The sequence below is a fragment of the Capricornis sumatraensis genome, chromosome 13 (assembly GCF_032405125.1).
Source record: "Capricornis sumatraensis isolate serow.1 chromosome 13, serow.2, whole genome shotgun sequence".
Taxonomy (NCBI): domain Eukaryota; kingdom Metazoa; phylum Chordata; class Mammalia; order Artiodactyla; family Bovidae; genus Capricornis; species Capricornis sumatraensis.
In genome coordinates this window covers 60,931,528-60,954,191 of record NC_091081.1, presented here as the reverse complement: position 1 = coordinate 60,954,191, position 22,664 = coordinate 60,931,528, and the positions used below count along the sequence as shown (strand labels likewise).

Below are 22,664 nucleotides of genomic sequence, written 5' to 3'. Positions count from 1 at the left end.
TGTGTGTGTGTGTGTGTTGGGATAGGTTTCCAGTGCTAAAGTAGAGAGTTTACAACTCCACCTTAGCCTTCACTTTCTGTTTGCACAGAGCTTCCCCGGGGCAGTCACAGTAAGATACAAGGCCTTTCAGGTCTGTCTTGCACAAGTATGTGCACAGCCATTGATGTGTATGTGTTCTTCTCAATTCCCTGGAATATACTGGAGCTTTTCAAAGTACCCTATGGACATCTCATTCCCAGTATTTCCTTTTAAGTTCTTTGATCAGCTTCTTCTTCCTGGTATCACTGCCTCAGAGGGCCACACTGCTGATTATTTTATGCACCCCAGGGTTAGGACTCTTCACCCAGAGCATGCTCAGAACCAGGTCAGATAAAGCCAGGCCCTGAGAATGGAGCTTTGCAGGAAGCTGCCAAACTGTCTAACAGTTTTGTCTTGGGGATGGGCTTTGGAGGTCTTCAGGCCTTTTCTGCCCCATCTCATAGATGCGAGGCTACTATTCTTTGTAGTTTCAAGGCTGTTGGTTTTCAAGGCTACTCTGGAGCTTGGGAGAGGAAAATGGGAACAGGACAACTTAAAACACCACGGAGCTCACTGTTGTTGCCAATATTCATATGTTTTTCTTTAGTAAAATGCTCCTCGGATTGTTATAAGCCTTTAATTCCCAAAATTTTGAAAAAGTTAATTTTGACAATTTTTGCCAGTGTTCTCATTGCTTTTATGGTGGAGCAGATTTTCCAAGGTCTTTATTTTGCTATAGGGGCTTCCCTGGTGGCTCAGAGGTTAAAGCGTCTGCCTCCAATGCGGGAGACCCGGGTTCGATCCCTGAGTTGGGAAGATCCCCTGGAGAAGGAAATGGCAACCCACTCCAGTATTCTTGCCTGGAGAATCCCATGGACTGAGGAGCCTGGTGGGCTGCAGTCCACGGGGTCGCAAAGAGTTGGACACGACTGAGTGACTTTACTTACTTTACTTACTTATTTTGCTATAGCACTTCTTCTGTACGTAGTATTTTAAACAGCAGTTGGTTTTACCACTAGGTGGAAGTAGAGACATGGAAACTGTTCTGTGTTGTTAGAAGGTTTTACTGTATACATAACATAACAATACCACAGTGCCTTGTTTATCAGATTAAATCTCTATTAATTCCCCTATCATTTTTAGTATTAGAATTTTTCTCTCACAGTAGCAGAGTTTAAGTTTCTCACTGCTTCGAATAGTTAAATTTTGCTTGAACTTTGATTGATTTTCAGATAAAATAATACTTTATTCATAAAAATTGCAGTGAATTGTAATTTAAAAGTTATCTGTTTAATAAGTTGATTATCAAAGATTATTAGGATTGCTTTGAAAAGAGATCAGAATAATTGTTAATTGTAGCATATTGTAAAATTTTAGGTATTTAAGTTCTTGTATCTAAAGCAATTGAAATCTTTTAAGTAGATTTTGACCTTTTTTCATACTGAAAATGGCTTTGGTGATAATATTCTTATAGACAGTGCTTACCTTATGTATAAATTATTATAAATTATGGATTTTTATATTATTAAGTTAAGAATCCTCTGTCTGAAAACTTACTAATTTGGGGAATATTTTCATTAGTATACGAAATTCCTTCTGGACGTTTCATGAGAGAATTGTGTGGCCACCTCAATATCATTTATGATCTTTGCTGGTCAAAAGACGATCGTTATATTCTTACTGCATCATCTGATGGCACTGCCAGGTTAGTATACTTCAGAAGTACTCACTTCTGTGTATGCTTGTTGTTGTTCAGTCACTAAGTTGTGTCTGACTCTTTGAAACCGCATGGATTGCAGCATGCCAGGCTTTCCTGTCATTCAGTGTCTCCTGGATACTCCTGGATGCTCAAACTCAAGTCCCTTGAGTCAGTGATGCTATCTAACCATCTCATCCTCTGTGTATGCTGCATGCCCTCAAAGAGAGGAAATAGAATGTGAAGTGATACAACTGCTCGTATGCTTCAATTATGTCTTTCTTATCAAGGGACTGTCATAAATATGCATCATACAGACTCACTGATTAAATAAGTTATGAAAACTTTTTCCTAAACACATGCTGTTAAATATATTTCATTTATATGATATACAGTGTTTCTAATCCTCAGCCTTTAAATGGTCATTTTGTACAGTTTTGATTAATACTTTGAAGTTATTAAACAACTGAGATTTTTTTTCCTGGAATACAAGCTGTTGATGGCAGGGATTCCATCTGTACTGTTTAGCTGGATCCAGGGACCAAGACATGGTGCTGCTCAATGCATAGTGTAGGGTCAGTAAATTAATATGCATCTTGCATTTTAAGAGTATAATAGATTTTCAAATATTTGCATTTTTCAGAATGTCAGTCTTAAAATAATGTAACCCCTTCCAATTTAATAAGTAGTAGTGTTAGTCGCTCAGTCGTGTCTGACTCTTTGCGACCCTATGGACTGTAGCCCAACAGGCTACTCTGTGTATGGGATTCTCCAGGTAAGAATACTAGAGTGGGTCACCATGCCCTTCTCCAGGGGATCTTCCTGACTCAGGAATCAAACCTGGTCTCCTGCAGTGTAGGTAGATTCTTTACTGTCAGAGCCACCAGAGAACTAGAAGCCTACTATTAATCCCTCATAGCAATATCTTCAATAACCCATCTGGTTTCTTGTTCTTTCAAGTGTAACCATTCTGTCTGACACCAGGGTATGCTAGAGAAAAAGGCACAACCTTGGTAAGACCTTGACTTTGGATTTGAGAGTCGTAAAAAATCCATAAATTCTCATCTCTGCTGAGCAGTCCTTTTGCTTATGTTTATTTAGCTATTTTTTTCTTATTCCTCTAGCAGCAGATCTAACCAAATCTTACCGTGCTTCAAGTTCTTTGCACAATCTTAAGTTCTCTATACAGTCTTCCCACTTTCATTAAGTGACTACCTTCAATTTACAGTGTAATTTAACCAGACATGAAATTCCTGTATTTATCTCTGGTTTACCACCTAATATCCATAAATTTGGGCTTCCCAGGTGGTAAAAAGCCCACATACCAATGCAAGAGACATAAGGGTTGTGGGTTCAATCCCTGGGTCGGGAAGATACCCTGAGGAAGGGAATGGCAATCCACTCCAGTATTCTTGCCCAGGAAATCCCATGGACAAAGGAGCCTGGCAGGCTACAGTCCATAGTGTCGTAAAGAGTTGGACATGACTGAAGCGACTTAGCACGCACATTCAGAAATTTACCCTTGTGTATCTCTATTCATGTCTCTTAACAAAGAGATATGGGTCCCCACGATCCTTTATTCAGTGTGTTCTGTGGTTTGGTGTGCTTATCCTGCTCTCTCTCATCTTTTTCAGCTTTGACTCTCATTTGTATGCTAATAACTTCGAGCTCCTTCTCTTTTTCAAATTCAGCTATTAACACACTTCTGCCTGGATTGCCCAGTGGTACCACAAATCCAAATCTGAAATCACCAAATTTTGTTTTCTGTTTTTAACCTTCATATAGTTTTTGTTTTGTTCTTTTTTTAAAATTTAACTATTTTAAAAAATTTACTATGTGGTGTTGGTTTCTACCATATAAATCAGCCATAATTATACATACATCCCCTCCTTTCGTAGCTTCCCTCCCCTCCCCCATCCTATCCCTCCAGGTCATCACACAGCACCAGACTGGGCTCCCTGTGCCACAAAGCAGCTTCTCGCCAGCTATCCATCTTACACCTGATAGTGTATCTGTGTTGATGCTTCTTGTTCTACTCTCTCCCTCTCCACCATGGCCACAAGTCCATTCTCTGCATCTCCACATTTTTAAATGTGTCTCCTTATCTACCCTGCCTCCCAAGCTGGGAACTCAGAATAGTGCTACTCATCTTTCTTTTTCACATCTAAGTAGTTCTGAAGTGTATCAATTTTCCCTCCTAAAAGGCTCACATTCTGTCACATTCTTTCTGTCTTCACTGCTGTTGCCTTAATTCAAGCCCTTGTTATCTTTTTGCTTCAACTGTTGCTGCCAAGCTTTGCCAGTATTCACCCTCTAGCTCCTCCACCCCTGCTATGCTAAAATTCTTTCCAAAACCATCTTTCATAATGTCTTGACTTAAAAAAAAATCTTTGATTGCCAAAAATTTAAATTTTTAAAAATGTCATGGATCCGTAGCGTGGCATGACAGACATGGCCCTCACTGACCTCCCATTTTCTCTTGTGCACTTCCCATAGTACCCTCTGCATCACTCACACAAACTTCTGAAATGCACTTAACATCTCATCTTCTTTGGCATCTCCCTGTTACCTTATCGACTCTCCCTAGGCTTCCTGCGCTTCTCCTCCCCTTCCTGCCCAACTCATTCACCCAACAAATATCTAAGTGCCTATGGTAAGCCAAGGTGGGCTCACAGTCATCATTTAAGACCCAGCTCAGGTTTTACCTTTTTTTTTTTTTTTTAGATTTTACCATTTTTTTAAGTCAACTTGGATTTCCTCACATAACATATGTTGTATAAAGTATACGTTTTCCTTTGTGTAGCTTTGGGGTTGATCCTAATTTAGGACTGTTGGCATCCTAAAAGACTATTGTGAAGGATTAACTGAGTGAAAAGAGAATCATTGTGGCTAGAAATAAAAAGATAGTGGGATTTTGAAAGAGATAAGGAATGCTTGCAGAAAGCAAGGGGCAAGAAATTGGGTTTTTGGCCAGGTCTTCTGTCTTCCGTTGAGGTCACCATCACCTGTTATTGTTAGCATCTTCTGAGTAACTGTTTTCCACTGGTTAGCTCTCTACTAAACGGGTTTAATTTAAATCTCCATCTTTAGTTATCTTCAGTAAAATTTGAAGAAAAAGAAGAACAGCAGCTCCCAATATAATCAGAAAAACTTGTCCATGAGTAATGGCTCTCAAATATACCAATATGTTCTCACTCCATCCTCTCTTCACACCTACTGTTTTAACTTTGGTATATTCTTTTCTTTCCAAATTTAAATAATTTTTTGTATGTTCATCTAGTCTTTACAGATTTGTGTATAAATGTTTTCTGCTATGATCAGCCTGATTTTTTTTTTCACAAACCCAGTAATACATTTCTTTTGATCTTAGATTCTCCCATTGCTTGCGTGACTAAAGCCATCACTGATACCAGTTCAGCATTTATATAAAAAGCTTCATTCTTATGTTAAAATATTGTGTCTGTTCAAATTATATTGAGCTCTTTTTACAATACACTTGTCATTTCTTCTTGTTATATAGCATTTCAGATGACGCTGCTAAGATTTATTAGCAGGCAACTGAAGTTTTACTTTCAGCATTCTCCTTAATATTCCCTCAAAATTAGTGATTTTTTTTTCCCACTAAGTACTGTATTTCATGTTACATGAGTTCATTGACAGTTTCACGATGGTAAAAATGTTTATGCAGTGACACATGTGTTTTACTTTTACTTGAAAACAGTCTTTCACTTCCTTCATCACTAGTTTGGATTCTTAGTAGTTGAAGATCATATCCTGTATTTTTAAGCAGCTGCTGAGAAAGCTGATAGAATGTTATTCTTGAATAGCAACTGTAGTTTTTCTTCTATAGTTAATTTTGAAAAAAACTTAATTTGCTTCATTTCTTAGATAGTAATAGAAAGGATAAACTGTAAATCCCCATGTTAAAAAACAAATTCTTCTAATTCTGATAACCTAAGTTTTTAAAAATCAGGTGCTTCACACTCATAAAGCACCTGTTTGTTCCTAGATTTTGTTTGTTTTTACACACTGACTTTGGAGAAGGCAATGGCAACCCACTCCAGTGCTAACCTGATAGTTTAACTCTTAGGGTTTACTTTTGTCAAGACTATAGCAATAAAAATATTAATTTCTTTTAAATCACCTGTTATATAAAGGAAGAGATAATGAGTATTAAAAGTGAGTACTCAGTGTTAGATACCCTGTTTCCTATAAAATATTGTAATTATTTTAGTGTTATTTTGTTCAAGTACTTATATAGTCATTTGAAAGTGACTTCTAAGTCTTTGAGATCTTTATGTTAATTGTGCTTTGAAATTAAAAATAAAAAGTTAATGGAGTACCACATTAAGTCCTCAACTGTATGCACTTTGGAAAAGCGATATACACAACCTAAATGAGAAATCATTGAAGTTTCTTCCTCTATTTTATTTTTTACTTATATTTTATTAGATGCAATATTTTACCAGCTATGCATTGTGTTTAATCAATGTCAAGAATAGGTTGGTTTAAAAAAAATAGAGACATTTTGCAGTATAGATTGCAATTAGTAGATGAATTAACATAATACTTGAAAATAACTGTAAAAGAAATAGCTTTGTCAAAATGTAAAGAAGTCTGGTCATCAAATAATGTGATCAGATTATTTTTATTATTAGAAAATTTACCATTGGTTGTTGTCATTTGCTTACTCATAAAGTCCATTGCTGTATCGGTTCTTAGAGAAACGTATGCCTTTCAGAAGCAATATGTAACATTTTCATCCTTTTCCAGGATATGGAAAAATGAAATAAACAATACAAATACTTTCAGAGTTTTACCTCATCCTTCTTTTGTTTACACGGCTAAATTCCATCCAGCTGTAAGAGAGCTGGTGGTGACAGGATGCTATGATTCTGTGATACGTATATGGAAAGTTGATATGAGACAGGATCCTGCCGTATTGATCCGACAGTTTGACAATCACAAGAGTTTCATCAACTCTCTCTGTTTTGGTATTGAAGGTATGTCTAAAATTATATTCAAATTGAAGGCTAGTTATGTGAAGAATTTTTTAAAAATTTTGTTTCACTAGGATAATAATTATTTCAGCTTGAAAGGAACTTTTTGTATTAGATAAAATTAAATATGTTTGTGCATATTTAGATTGTTTGTGCAGATCATATGATAGACCTGGTCATAAATTTGGCACTGCAGTAGTTGTTTGTTAGTTAATTTTAAAGTCAGTACATTTCTAAGCATTTTGATTCCACTAATCTTTGCTGTAACAACCAGTCCTGTTCCAAATTTATGAATATATTCCATTGGATTGGTGATTGTTCCCTTAGTAGTTTTCTTAAAGGACCCTTTTCTGTAAATGATAAAATTGAGGAAGATAGGAGGAAAGATCCCAGAACAATGTTGAAAATATGTATTTTAAATGTGGCAACAAGATTTTTTAAGTATATAAACACATGTTTATGGAAGGGAAATTTGCAATTATTTAAGGTTTAATCTTAGAATATGAGTATTATAAATGATGTTTCAAGGATATAAAATATAATTATTTTATCAGCTGAAAGACTAAAATTTGTTGTATCTATTAAATAGTCACCTTTTCTGTTATTTCAGACATTAGGTTTGTATAGCTGTAAACAATTAGTATGGGATCATATCAAAATAATAATATTTCTAATGTGCTCAATTCAACCATAAGGATGTTTATAAGCAGGAACCCCTTCAGGAAAGGTCAACCAAGGATAGAAAGGCATCTGAAAACTGTCATAGAAGAAGTAGCTCAGATTATAAAAGGGAGATGAATAATTTCTTCAGGTATTTGGTTAAGGTGTGAAAAAAGTGAAGTCCTTCTGTGTTACTCCAGTAGGTAGAAATAGAGCCAAAGCTACAGAAAACAGATTTTCCTTTGCTTAGAATGAGAAAGAAGATTCTCACATGCAGAGCATTTCAACAGTTGAATAAGCTAAAGTGAAAGTGAAAGTGAAATCTCAGTCAAGTCCGACTCTGCGACCACATGGATGATAGCCTACCAGGCTCCTCCATCCATGGGATTTTCCAGGCAAGAGTACTGGAATGGGTTGCCATTTCCTTCTCCATGAATACACTAAATGTTAATACTTTGTGTAAAATATTGCATTCACAGTTGCTGAACAGCCATCTGTTCATATGGTTTCTAAAACATGCCTAATTGTTTGTGAAGTTGAATCTGATGGCCTTTGAAGTCCCATTTAACTGTAGGATGGTTTGACTTTCAGAATTGATGTTAAACTGGAACACCTGTTACTTATTATTTTATTAATTCTCTAATCATTTATTGAGTTCCTACCAGGTCTCAGGTATTATTCTAACAGTATATATTAGAGCATAGGTGTTTCTCCAGGAATGTGAAATGGGTTATATAGGTTAATAAAAGTGAGCAGTACAGATCATATTGGAAAATTCAAATAATTTGTTTTGCTTTGGAATTTGAGCCATGTACACATGAACTGAGATGCTCATTTCGTTTTGTTTTCAAATTCAGGTAGGTGACAGAAGAAATCACAAGTAACTCAAAAGGGTGAAAAAAATTGGGATCTGATTGTTTGCCTTTTGGGCTTTTTTTTAAACTACAGTACCTTTTAATAGCACTTCAATTTTTTGTCTTATTGGGATGTGTTTGCCTAATTTCATAATAGTTGAAACAACTTTTGTGTATCATTTTTACCTACATAATTTTATTTTTTTAAATAGGTCACCACATGTATTCAGGAGACTGCACAGGGGTGATTGTTGTTTGGAATACATATGTCAAAGTCAATGATATACAACACTCAGTGCGTCACTGGAGCATAAACAAGGTAGAGTTTCACTTCATACTTGGGGATTTATTTGAAAAAAATTGGGGAAAATCACATGACTTAAAAGATGCAGGACATTCTGTTCACTCCTTTCAAAGGAATTAAGTTTTTCTCAGTCCCTCAAAAGTCAGTTATTGTGTTTTCCTGATAGCTAATTGATAACATAGTGACTTAATGAAAATTTTCTTCATTTTGGTTGGGCTTTCCTTTCACATTTTTGAGCCTTAGGTTGCACTCTGGTATTCAGGGATCCATTGGTAAAATTTATGCAAAATGAGGTATATGTTATGTTATCGTCTATACATAACAACTTATATTTTCTGCTATTCATATTCTTTTTTTTATTTGTCCAATAGCAAGCATCACTAGAAACACCATTCTTAAGGTTTTGTTAACAGTGCTATCTCTCAAAATTATGTGATCAAGATTATATATTAATAAATATGAGGAGGTCTGTCATTTAATCACAGTAATTGTCTCATTGAAATATACTAAATTGGCTAAAACAAATGAATAATCTCATTTTTTAAGCAGAGTGTTTTTAAGATGGCTTGTATACCAAGCAACTTTGTTGGTGTATATTTAGTATGTTTTAGCTAAAAATACAAAACAAGTCATTAAACTTGAGTTATATATATATATATGTCATATATATAAATATGCTATAGCTGTGTTCTTTGGTTTTCTTGTTCTTCATAATAGATTGTAGCAGTTGTCCCTGTTTGAAAAAAGACATGTGAAAAAGAATTTCCATCAACTTTAGTTAAATCTGTTGAGTCTGTCAGATCAGTTTAAAACCCAGTCTATTCTATTTTTAGTCATTCTTATCTAGTCTGTCAGATTAATGAATGATGACTTGGGATTCATGTTGTAGCAATTTCATACACTTTGAAAAGAACTTTCTAATTACTTATATATTGATATATTGGCAAGGTTCCAAAGGCAACATTTCTAGTCATTTGTTTCTGCAATACAGAGTCTGCTATTTATATTAAAAATCATGTGTTTTCTTTCCTTCTGTGTAGTAACCAAGAGGCAAATACACCTGGAAATCTGCCACTTGGTGGTTACTTGAGACAGTCAAATATAAAAAGTGAGGAAATGAGGGATGGGACGTCCTTTTAACAGCTTATGCCTGGGACAGATGGAGACTGCGATTTCTTACTTGGTTCTCTTCCACCAGTGGAGTGAGGGATGCTAGCTTATGCTCATTTGTCCCTTAAGATGAAGCGTCCATGTTGCTTGCTCTACTCCTTGGTGTAGAGTGTGGTCTTTAACACCAGACCTTGAGCATGAATATGAAAAAATATGAAGGAAATCATTAACAGATGCTACAAACACTAAATCTGCCAACTCTTTTCTCGAATTTATTCCTGACACTTGTTATGCAGACTTGTTTTTGATTTTGCATGTTTGCATCTGTGTAAGTGTTGCTCCAGGTGCTCAGACCTTCATCAGTGCATCTTCACCTCCAAATCATTGTAGTTGGGCTCAGTAAAATCCCCATCTGTGGTGTCAGTGTTTGACTTTATTCTGGAACTTGTAAAAAAGTGGTTGGCAGCCGGTTTCAGCACCAAACAGCAGAACCGGGGATTCTACTGCTGATATTAGGATTATAGCAGTTTGTACCCCACCTGTATTGGTGCCAACCCACTTCTGAAGAGGAGACCTTCTAGGAGAAGTGAGCAAAATAATAAGGGGACCTCGAGGGAGAAGAATGCTATTCAGAATTCTGACTGCAGAGTAAAGCAGACCTTCTCTTGACTCTTCAGACTTTAAACAGTTTTGTATTTGCAATTGTTTTCTTTCTCCTGATAATCCAAACAAGAAGGATTTTGGAAATTGTCCTTATTTATATATGGCTTGTTCAGGCAGATTCTCCTTCAGTGTTTGTGTCTTTCTTGACATCAGTAGTCAGGTCTACTTAAGAGACTTCTTCTGTAACCAGAAGATTTAGCTGCTTTAAGTATCCAGAAAAACCTAAAATTACAATCTAAACTAAATTGTTTCATAATAAGATGCTGATAACTTATCTTTTTTAGGACAAGTGGAGGTAAATGCATGAAGAAATCATCTGAAACTGAAATAGAACTGAGAGCTAATTCTACACTTAATTTTGAACTTAGAAATTGAGATTTCTTAAATGATGATAAACAGACAATGTAGTAATAAAAGACATGTTTGCAGAAAGTGCTTCTTATTTGAGAATATACTAGAAAAACACGAAATATAGTGTTACTTAGCAGCCCCAAACTACATTTTATCAGCTTTATTTTCATCCTTAACTTGAACTTACTTGGAATAATTTTGCTAACAATTTTAAAACATCTTGCATTGTGCAATTGAAAATGACTTCTTAAAATTAAATTTGTATACTTAAAAGGGCTTAACTTTAGACAAATTTTGTAGTTGTAATATTACATAATCTTTTTAAACTCATTTTAGGAAATTAAAGAGAGTGAGTTTAAGGGAATCCCGATAAGTTACTTGGAGGTTCATCCCAATGGAAAACGTTTATTAATTCATACCAAAGACAGTACTTTGAGAATTATGGATCTCCGAATGTAAGTATATTTCAGTATTTGCAGGTTAAACACTCATAGAATAAGTAATGATTTAATTCATATTTATACAATGCAGCTGTGGTTCTCAACTAGAGAATTTTGTCCCTCAGGGGACCTCTGGCAGAGTCTAGAGACACTTAAATGTTTATTCTAGTATCTAGTGGATTGTACTCAGTTACTCAGTGGTGTCTGACTCTTTGTGACCCAAGGGACTGTAGCCTGCCAGGCTTCTGTGTCTCTGGAATTATCCCAGCAGGACTGATGGAGTGGGTTGTCATTACCTCCTCCAGAGGATCTTCCCTACCCAAGGATTCAACCCGTGTCTCCTGCTGCTCCTGCATTGGCAGGTGGATTCTTTACCACTGAGCCACCTGGGAAGTGGATAGAGACGAGAGAATTATAATGAGCATCCTGCAGCATATGAGACAGGCCCCTGCAACAATTATCTAACTGCAAATGTGAACAGTTTTGAAGCTGAGATGTAGTCAACTGCTTTTTATTTTCACATTAAAAAAGGAGAAACTTCTGCCATGGACTGTCTTTTATCTCTGTGATATTGGTCTAGCATAGTAGTATGATCTAGTATCATGCCTGAATGAGAGGGCTTTTGACTAGCATGACAGTGGCATGGATGCTGTGGGAGAATGATAAGCAGAATTGGTTCATCGGGAGTTTAGAATGTAGATGTACTCTCCAAAATAACTTGCAAAACACTTAATTAGCCTACAGTGTGACATCTTCAAGGACTATTATAGAATCTGCTATTCTTTTTTTTTCTATACATCATACCCAACATCATACCTGGCAGGTAGCAAGTACTCTATAAGTATCTTTTAATGAATATAAATATATAGTAAAAGGATTATGTTTTTCATGGTAACAGTGAAGCTGAATAGCTATAATAAAGCCTTACGTTCAAGGCTCTATGGAGAATCTGGTCTTTGAGCTCAATCTTGAAGGGTGGATAGAATTTAGATAAGATGGCAGTGTCCTCTCTAGGGTAGAAAGCCTGGAATAAAGTCAGGATGTGGGATAATAGAAGTTGTGTTCAAAGCAGAGTGAGTTAGTCCATATGAGCTTTGGTTTCTTGCTAAGGAATGCTGAGAGACTAATCAAATAGAGATTTGAGCCAGATTTTTAGAAGTCCAGGCCTGCAGAGTTTAGTTGTTCTCTTTTTAAGTAGTATAGTATTCAGCCCATGATCATACTTGGGCTCTGGAGGAAAACTGCTTATAGTCAGATACTGCCTGTTCCATCCCTTGAACTAACTGATTAGTCTCTTTTCCTCCTCACACAAATGGAAGAGTACTACACCATCCTCGTAAGTGTTTTGTGGGTAATAAACTAGTTTATAGATGTAAAGTATTGGGTTGGCCAAAAAATTCATTTGGGTTTTTCCATAACACCTTACAGAGAAACCCTGACGAACTTTCTGACCAACCCAATACTTAAATTAACAGAAATAGCAGAAGTTTTGACCCAGTAACCTTGGGTTTAGGAATTTATGTTAAGAAAATAATTGTGAAACAGTGCAATGTGTGTGTATACACACACACACACACACACACAAGGTTGTTCATAGAAATCATATTTGTGCTAGGGGAAACATGTTGGATAACTCTTAGGATGCTGGAAATACCCTAAGAGTTACCCAACAATAGAAAATCTCTTAAGATACATTTAGGCAATGATATAATATATGCCTGTTAAAGTGATAATGCATAATTTTTATTTTCTGACATGAAAAGCCATTATTCATGGTTCATTGTTGACTGAAAAAAGCAAATAACAGAGCAGTATATGTAATATCCTCTCTGTAAACCAATGATGATGATAGTACCTGTGCTGAGCTGTGCTGTGCTGTGCTGTGCTTAGTCGGTCAGTCATATCTGACTCTTTGTGACCCCATGAACTATAACTTGCCAGGCTCCTCTGTCCATGGGATTCTCCAGGCAGGAATACTGGAGTGGGTTGCCATGCCCTTCTCCAGGGGTTCTTCCCAACCCAGGGATTGAACCCAGGTCTCCCGCATTGCAGGCAGATTCTTTACTGTCTGAGCCACCTGGCGCATAATTAAGCACTGAAAATGTTAGCTGTTATTATTATTCACACGTTTAAAAGCCCAAAAGCGTACATGCGATATTTAAGAGATGATTCAATAATGGTTTTTCTAATATTTCTGCAGCAATCAAGTATTCATTGATTTTAAAATTTTTTCGCATGGGAAAAATATAAGAATATAAAAATTCTGTTCATTTTTGAGTTACCAATTCAAATGCATCTTCTTTGCTCCGTAGCTACAAATCATCTCTCTCTCTTATCCAAATCTGCAAAGGACTTTTTCTGTTCTTCTTTTGTGGCACTTTCTACATTCACTTTCTATTCTTCTTTGGTGCATTTCTTCTCTCTCCTGCTAAATTATAAGCTCCCTGAGCTCTGGAACTCCCTCTCCTTTATTCTCTATCCCTCATGGAATGTATCCTGTGTAACAGATTCTCACAAGTTGCTTGTCAAATGCAAATGAAGTATTGAAAAGTTTTTCTACCACTAGTCATTGAAATGGGTAAGACAAGTTACGTTTATAAAATCTTTTTGTTTCTAGATTAGCAGCAAGGAAATTTGTAGGTGCAGCAAATTATCGAGAGAAGATTCATAGCACTTTGACACCATGTGGGACTTTTCTCTTTGCTGGAAGTGAGGATGGTATAGTATATGTTTGGAACCCAGAAACAGGTAAATAGCATTTCATTGAACTTTAAAAAGATTTGTTTTGTTTTTGATGAAGTATAAAAACTGCCATTTTATGGAATAATTTTCAAGGAAATTCTGATTTTAAGTTCTCAGTTATGTTTTTCAAAGTTGGAAAGCTGATAATGAAATTCAGCTACAGTCTGAATTTATATTAATTCTATTCTTTGTGGTTTTGATATCTTCATGGATTTAGAATTTTGCATTATAATTTAAGATTTATTCTTTCCTTGCTGGTAATGAGATATTGTTGATCTCACAGAAGTATTTAATGGGGACTGTAATACAAAATTCAGTTCTGAACTGAATTTAGAGTTCAACTAGGTATACAAATGGTTAACCATCTACAGTACATTTTTATTAGAAACAAACATATTCTTATCAGAGTTTTGGATATTTGAAACTTAATAGCCATTTACCTGAATTACTATAATTCAATTTATTCAATAAAATAAACTGTTACATTGGATAGTTCATTTGTGCTTTACTTTGCTTTTTTGAAAGAAAAACCAAAACTTCATAAACATTTGTTTAGCAATAGAATTATATAAAATTTACTTTAAATTTTTTTTAATGAGCATTATTTGACTTCATCTTTATTATTTTCATCTCTCCCTTTAGGCGTTTTTGACTAATCAGTTCACTTAGGATTTCATTTTTCTTCTTTGCTTTTTGAGTTCTGATTTTCAAAACTTCTATTGTAGTCATTAATAGTATGCTGCTGCTGCTGCTGCTAAGTCGCTTCTGTCGTGTCCGACTCTGTGTGACCCCATAGACGGCAGCCCACCAGGCTCCGCCGTCCCTGGGATTCTCCAGGCAAGAACACTGGAGTGGGTTGTCATTTCCTCCTCCAATGCATGAAAGTGAAAAGTGAAAGTGAAGTGGCTCAGTCGTGTCCGATTCTTAGCGACCCCATGGACTGCAGCCCACCAGGCTCCTTTATCCCTGGAATATTCCAGGCAAGAGTACTGGAATGGGGTGCCATTGCCTTCTCTGCATTAATAGTATATCTATATTGTATACATAGTATAAATATTTAAGGCAGATGGTACATCAAACAGCCTCTGGGGGAAAAAAAAAGAAAAATTAATTCCTCACTGAACTTCCCCCAACCAGAGAATTTCTTTAGTTTTAGTCCTGATATTCCTCCCTGATAGTTCTCCATGGAGTTGTTTCTTAGCTGGCATTTGCTCAGCTCTATCAGATCTCAGATCTCTACAGATCTCTACTTCCAAGCTTTTTGTCTTTAGTTTGTGTCTTGAAACTCCAAGACACTGGACTGAAAAGAAGAAAAAGGAAGTCTAAGAGAATGAAAAATAATTGTTTAATATAGTGGTTGCAAAAGTCGGACATGACTTACCAGCTAAACAACAATAGCTCAACTATAAGTATTTAAGGTTTTCCTGTAAATAGCATGAGGTTTATTATTACTTAACCATAAATCTTTTTTTGATAAGTTGCAGGATTATCTTCTAATGAGAAATATCTGAGATAGTACAAATTATTGAATGTCTTTTCTTATTTAGGAGAGCAAGTAGCAATGTATTCTGACCTACCATTCAAGTCACCAGTTCGAGACATTGCTTATCATCCATTTGAAAATATGGTTGCATTTTGTGCATTTGGGCAGAATGAGCCAATTCTCCTATATATTTATGATTTCAATGGTAAGTCGACTGCTTGATAAGGGGAGAATATTTAGAGTAACCTTTACCTTTAGGCTGAATTGGAAATTATGAGCTCTGTGAAAACTGTCATTCTTTGTATTAACAAAACTCTCTTGAATGTATTATGAAGGCCAAGCAGCTTTAAAAAGATCATATTATTATAACATTTTATTTTGTCATGAGCATTTTTATTATGGAATTTAAATATTGTCAAAAGTATACATAATGGTTGTGCTCTTGTATTGTAATCATAGAAAGGTGGTCATTCTCTTCATAGATCAATTTAAATAAATAAAATTCACCTAAAAACGATTTGGGAGTATCTCTAACTTTAAAAGGTAAATAACATTTAGGGCATGTGAATCTGTAATGTTTTTACTTGAATATTGAGTTAGTTTCTTATTCTTTGTTTTTCTTTTTAACTAAAGCACAGTTTAAATGAGTTATGATTTTCTGAGAGTTTCTTAACATAAAAAAGAAGACCAAAAAATCACTTATAGTTGATTGACTTTGTTGTACAGCAGAAACCAACACAACATAGTAAAACAGTTATTCTCCAAGTAAAAATAAACTTTTAAAAGGAAGGGAAAAAAAGTCCAGCCTCAGCAAAAGTGCCTTTTTCTACATTAAAATCACACTGTTCTTTAATTTTGGAAAATAATAAGGAAATAGACTTTGAATACATTTTTAAGGAATAGTATGGCATTATTGGCAACCCACTTCAGTACTCTTGCCTGGAAAATCCCATGGTCTGTGAAGCCTGGTAGGCTATAGTCCATGGGGTCGCAAAGAGTCCGACACAACTGAGTGACTTCACTCACTCTATGGCGTTATTCGAATCATTTGGATTTATTCTGTTTTTCATATATTTCCTTAATTTCTGACCTGAAATTAGGATTTCGTTGTTCTGTGTGGTATTGATAGTGATGACACTCTCAAAATTGCAGTTCCATTTTCTTCATGTGTTAATTCTTATACAAAAATAAATGGTTTTTATACTCTTTAGTTTGTTTAATATACCATTCACCATTCTTGCTAAGGTGATTTACACACAATGTCATAAGTACATAAATAAATAAATATGCATTTAGATAACGTTGTGAAACTATTTGGACAGAATGTTTTAAATTAGTGAAATGCAGGTGGTTAAGCTTCCTACATTAACACAGTGTGAATCGGTTAATGTTTGTGATAAGTGCTAAGTTGTTAGACAATTGAATTAAGCTGTAAACCTGAAATTTTGATCATAGTATGAATCTTATTTCTTTATAGGTGAGTTATTTTAGAGAATATATGTAAGTTTGAGATTTATCTTGTTTTAAAGAATTTTACAGAGAAGAAATAATGAATTTCTGTAACACATTCAAATTTACAGAACACTATTACTAATGGTGAATTGTTAAACAACACAATACCATTTACTATTACAATCAATTTAGCAAAAGTCAATACTGCCTGATCACAGGAAAAGACAAGTGGATTTCTCAAATCATCCAGTGTCCAAATTTGTTGTCTAGTTCAAACATAGGTCCTGAGACAGGTCTTTCTTTTATACATTTTTACTCTTCGCAGAAAAAAAAAGAGTTATACCTCATTACTTTGTAATTGGGGCTGTTATTCAGGAAATAGGTATACAGTTATTTCCTCAAACTCTTAAGGAGTTTCACAACAGTTTTCATTCAATTTCTAATTTGCTTTTGAAATTTTCACTACAAATGCAATTTCAAGCTCCACCTTTATCTTTTTTCTTCGGTTTGCTTTTTGTCTTTGATACAAGTTCATCATTAGATTAGGTTTGTCCATTTATTTTTTCAACAGTAGGTTTTTAGACTAAGGAGTCCATTCTAGAATCATATGTAGGAAGAGCCAAGTATTTGAAAGCATTGGTTTTAGGCTCCGTTCTCTTTCTTTGGTGATCTTGCACAAGCCTTCCTGGTGCTCCGATTTCCCTGTCTAGTGAATGGTCCTACTGTTGCTGTTCAGTTGCTCAGTTGTGTCTGACTCTGCAACTGCACGGACTGCCAGGCTTCCCTGTCCTTCACCATCTCCCGGAGCTTGCTCAAACTCATGTCCATTGAGTCGGTGATGCCATCCATCCATCTCATCCTCTGTCGTCCCCTTCTCCTGCCTTCAATCTTTCCCAGCTTCAGGGTCTTTTCCAGTGAGTTGGCTCTTCGCCTCAGGTGGCCACAGTAATTGGAACTTCCACTTCAGCAACAGTCCTTCCAGCGAATATTCAGGGCTGATTTCCTTTAGGATTGACTGATTTGACCTCCTTGCTGTCCAGGGGACTCTCAAGAATCTTTTCCTGCACCACAGTTTGAAGGCATCAATTCTTCAGTGCTCAGCCTTTTTTATTATCCAGCTCTCAGATCTGTACATGACTACTGGAAAAATCATAGCTTTGACTATATGGACCTTTGTAGGCAAAGTAGTGTCTCTGCTTTTTAATACGCTGTCTAGGTTTGTCATTGCTTTTCTTCTGAGAAGCAAGCGTCTTTTAATTTCATGGCTACAGTCATCTTCCACATTGATTTGGGACTGTGGTCCTACTACTACTGCTATTACCTGTCCTGCCTCTGAGAGTTGTTTGTGAAGATGCCATGAGATAGGAACTGTGAAACTACTTTGTAAGTTGGTAGAAAGTGAAAATGAAGTTGCTCGGTCATGTCCAACTCTTTGCGTCCCCATGGACTGTGTAACCTACCAGGCTCCTCTGTCCATGGGATTTTCCAGGCAATAGTACTGGAGTGGATTGCCATTTCCTTCTCCAGGGGATCTTCCCAACCCAGGGATCGAACCCAGGTCTCCCGCATTGTAGACAGACGCTTTACCGTCTGAGCCATCAGCAAAGTCGGGTAAGTTGATAAGGACCATATTAAAACAAAGAAGATAAAATGGACAGTTATGCTCATCCAACCAGTATACACTTGACTTTATGGGAACTTTTGTTTTCATATGCTGATAGCATCTCTTTGGAATGAAACTGAAAACAGGGTTTTTTTTTTTTCTTTCTTTCTTTCTGTTAGTCAGCCTTTTCCTTTTATATCTTTCTAGCTCAGTTGTTTTAGAAAATAAATGCATAAAATTAAGAACATCATGTTATTTCCACACTGTCTTAATGTAGAGGAGGGATTTCCATGGTGTTTTAGAAATTTAAATGTTCAAATAATACACATATTAAAATTATTTTTGCAGCGTCAGTTCATTTTTGATATACTGACTTATCTTTATGAGCAAAACTCAAAAGGCTTCAACACATTTTCCCAACTCATCGCTGCCTATCTTTAAAAAGAAGCATCCTAAGAAAACGTTACGTACTATCAAGCAATTCAAGATTTAGCACAGTTCTCATAAATGGTATATAACTATGAAAAAAAGGAAAGTTGTTTCAGACTCTGTTTTACTCATTAAATACAAGCCAGAATCGTGAAGTCTTTGAATTTTTTTCAGTGAAAATTATGGTATTTATTACTGATCTATTATAGTTTTACCTTACATTTTATTTATCTTTTAACACAGAACTATTTTGCTCAAATTTTCTTGTCTGAAAATAAAGTTTGCATGTAGTTTTACATAAGTGTTTTCATGATATTAAAATTGAAAGATCTAAAACAGTTACATGATTTTTTTAAATAGTGTTTATCAGAGCCACTGATACATTTAGGCAATTTTCAAGGAAAATGGAGCAAGTTCTTTCTTTTTTTTTTTTTTTATCAGCTAAATAAGCTGTGAATGAGACCACAATGGTAGCTAAATGTATCATCCATCTTTCAGTTCTAGCAAAATCTGTGAAGAGTCAGCAAGCATCTTTCCCTGTTAAGCATATGTTCAGGTTGTGGTCTTCTGGGTCTTTCATTCTACTGACTTTTTGCTTTTTTTGGTAAGAAATATGATTTTTACTTTCAGAAGGCTGTTGTATTTGCCTGATGTTGAAAGAGTTAATCATCTAGTAATACAAAATTTAGTCACAAGGTACCACAAATAATGTACTTTTAGGATTCCCATAATAACAGAGTACTAGTCAGAGAAACGGCTTCTCCTGAATTAAATTTATGAAGCTAGACTTTAGCAATTAATGTTCTGTTATTAATCAATACTTGCCTACCTCAGAATGTAGGATCCTGTTCTACATTTATTGGTAATTACATCTGATACGAAGCGTTTTGCATGGACCTGGTACTATTTTAAGCACTTTACATGTATTTAAGTTTTCACGATAATCTTATGAGGTTGGTACCATAATTATCCCTCTTTTATGGGAACCAGGACTTGGATCCATACAGTCTGGACTTGGAATACATGCTTTCATTTACTACACAAAACTTTTTAGCAGATTTCCTGAAATATTAGCTTTTGATTGTCTAATATGCAAACCTTTTTTTGTTCCTACAAAACCATTTATTCTTCGTCTCTGTGAAACGTGATTTTTTTTGTATTATCTGTACTTTGTGGGAAGTAAAGTTGGAGACCTATTTGTCTTTTTTTTAAGTGGTACCTAGGAGAAGGCAATGGCATCCCACTCCAGTACTCTTGCCTGGAAAATCCCGTGGATGGGGGAGCCTGGAAGGCTGCAGTCCATGGGGTCACTGATGGTCAGACACAACTGAGCGACTTCACTCTCGCTTTTCACTTTCATGCATTGGAGAAGGAAATGGCAACTCACTCCAGTGTTCTTGCCTGGAGAATCCCAGAGACGGAGGAGCCTGGTGGGCTGCCGTCTGTGGGGTCGCACAGAGTCAGACACGACTGAAGAGACGCAGCAGCAGGCAGAATGCTGACATGTATTGAATATACATGTAGTATTTTATGTAGGATCAAGCCTAGTTTTCAGAGTTGTCAGCATTGTATAATAATTCCAGGTAATGAGCCTAATTTTTCTCTAGGTGGCAGTATGTCCTCTGAGTCAACATTAACTCTGGAGTGCTTTTCCGTCATTGTGTTTGAGACAAAGCAGATCTTTATTGAGCATCTATTGTGTGCCAAGTTGAACAGGGCTGTGAAACCCAGGAATCAGAACCATGTGCTTTTCCTATCTTTTATACTTCCTAAGTAGTTCATTAAACCTCTGGGAGAATTATAGTTGAACTGAAAAGCAACCTACTGTTGACACTAAACATGATTTTATTTATAGAATTCATATTTATTAATGATCACCTCTGTTGGTTGATAGGTGTATTTTTCACATTGTGACATGCTTTACCAGAGTTCATGTGATATATACCTTTACATTCCTATAAAATTTTTGTTATAGAACTTGCCTAGTAACAAGGCCATGGTGTTTATTTATAAGGTCCTATACCTAACCTGTCATATTACTGATGTGCAGTAAATCCATAGAACAGAATTATCCACCCTTAAATTTTATAAAAATAAAGAATGAAAGACATGATCAATATGATTAATTAGTAAATTTGGGTCTAATAATAATAGTGGTAGTTGTAGTAGCTAACATTTATCAAGTATTTCTGCTATCAAGCATTTATTTGTTTATTTATTAAGTATTCCCTACTCTAATTAGCATTTTACATGCATTATCTTTACAGTCTTTCCCAGTCCTCGCAAGGTAGATGCCAGTATTATCCTCATTTTGCAGATGGTAAAACTGATGGCCAGGGAAATCAACCTGAATGACGTCACACAGTTGATAAAATGATGTCACTTGCCAGACTGTCTAACTCCAGAGCCTGTGTTTTTAAAACATTAAACTATCTGCTACTAATAAACTACTAATTTAGTTTTTGTATTTCATATTTCATGAAGTAACTGAAGAAGGTAGCCATATATACCTGTGGTGAAATGTAGCATTTGTTTTCAATTTTAATATTTAGGAAGACCCCTAAAAATTAAAACTTTGGCTGTCTAGTATCATTATTAATTGTTCACTCCTTTGCAAATGTTGGAGATAATTATAATACATTAAGCCATTATATTCTCAGTATAGTCCAAAATATGAATTTTATTTATTATGTAATATTAAATTTTATTTTAATTAATATTTTAATATAACTACTTTTACAGTATCTTTGCAATAAAGTAGTGTCTAGTTGAAATTTGACATCTGTGGTTTTGTGTATAAATTAATGGTGTTCTTGAAGTACAAATTATGAATGATTCAAAAACAGATATTAATATTTTGGATAATATTACCCTTATATATTCTATAATATAAGGATAATATATATATCCTATAATATAAGGGTAATATAATCCTTATATTTGGATAAGATTAAGCTGTAACATATATAACTGTCTGCAGGTTAACATTTTGGATATCTGTTATTAGATTAGTAGGAGAAATTAAGATCGCATGACAGCCTACTCCAGTATTCTTGCCTGGAGAACCCTTTGCACAGAGAAGTCTGGTGGGGTATGTACGGTCCAGAGCATAGCATAGAGTTGAACACGGCTGAAGTGATTTATCACGTATGCATGCCAAATGTTAAGACATATTAAGGCCACCTGTTTCTTGGTCATATCGTGAAGCATCTGTTTTAATATTACAGATAAGATGAATACTCTGATAGAAAGCTTGTGTCATTTAAGGATGTAGAGCCTGTGGAAAATGTAGTCAACTTAATGGATTTGAGCACAAACCAGAGCGCTGAATTCCTGTCCAGGCATTTTGTTATTCTTACATTGGTGCTTTTTAAAATACCCCCAAAACAAAAAAAATGGTACTGTTCAAAATAGACAACAGTGTGGAGGGAAAGGCTGAAGAAGGAACTAGGGCATTTTGGTTCTAGACAAAAGGATATCACTTTCTATTTGACACTGGTCAAAAAATTTATCATTTCTACATGTGTTTTTTCACCTGAAAAATTAAAATAATTTTCTATCTTATCTCAGTGTTCTGTTAAAGGATAAAATGAAACTAGAAAGCAAAGATATGGAGCATTGATATACGGAGCAGTCTACAGCAGGGAAATCCTAGCTGTTTTCTGTAGCAGTAAACTATTTATTTCTCTAGTTTTGAAGTCTGGGAAGTCCAAGATCAAGGGACTGACAGATTCCGTGTCCAGTGAGAGCCCACTTTCTGATTCATAGATAGCACCTTTTCGCTGTTACTTCATATGGTGGAAGGGGCAAGGGAGCTCTCTGAGGCCTCTTATATAAGGGCACTAAGGCCATTCATGAG

The 22,664-nt window shown here is 35.5% G+C and overlaps 1 protein-coding gene across 1 annotated transcript in view; it reads left to right on the top strand.

Moving 5' to 3' along the window:
• The window catches only part of AHI1 (Abelson helper integration site 1), a 232,452-nt gene that overhangs the window by 58,916 nt on the left and 150,872 nt on the right, over positions 1-22,664 (top strand). Inside the window, exons 11-16 of the mRNA XM_068984959.1 lie at positions 1,600-1,723; positions 6,488-6,717; positions 8,441-8,547; positions 10,993-11,111; positions 13,714-13,844; positions 15,386-15,526. Coding sequence (XP_068841060.1) covers positions 1,600-1,723; positions 6,488-6,717; positions 8,441-8,547; positions 10,993-11,111; positions 13,714-13,844; positions 15,386-15,526 — 852 coding nt within the window. The remainder of the gene's footprint in view (positions 1-1,599; positions 1,724-6,487; positions 6,718-8,440; positions 8,548-10,992; positions 11,112-13,713; positions 13,845-15,385; positions 15,527-22,664) is intronic.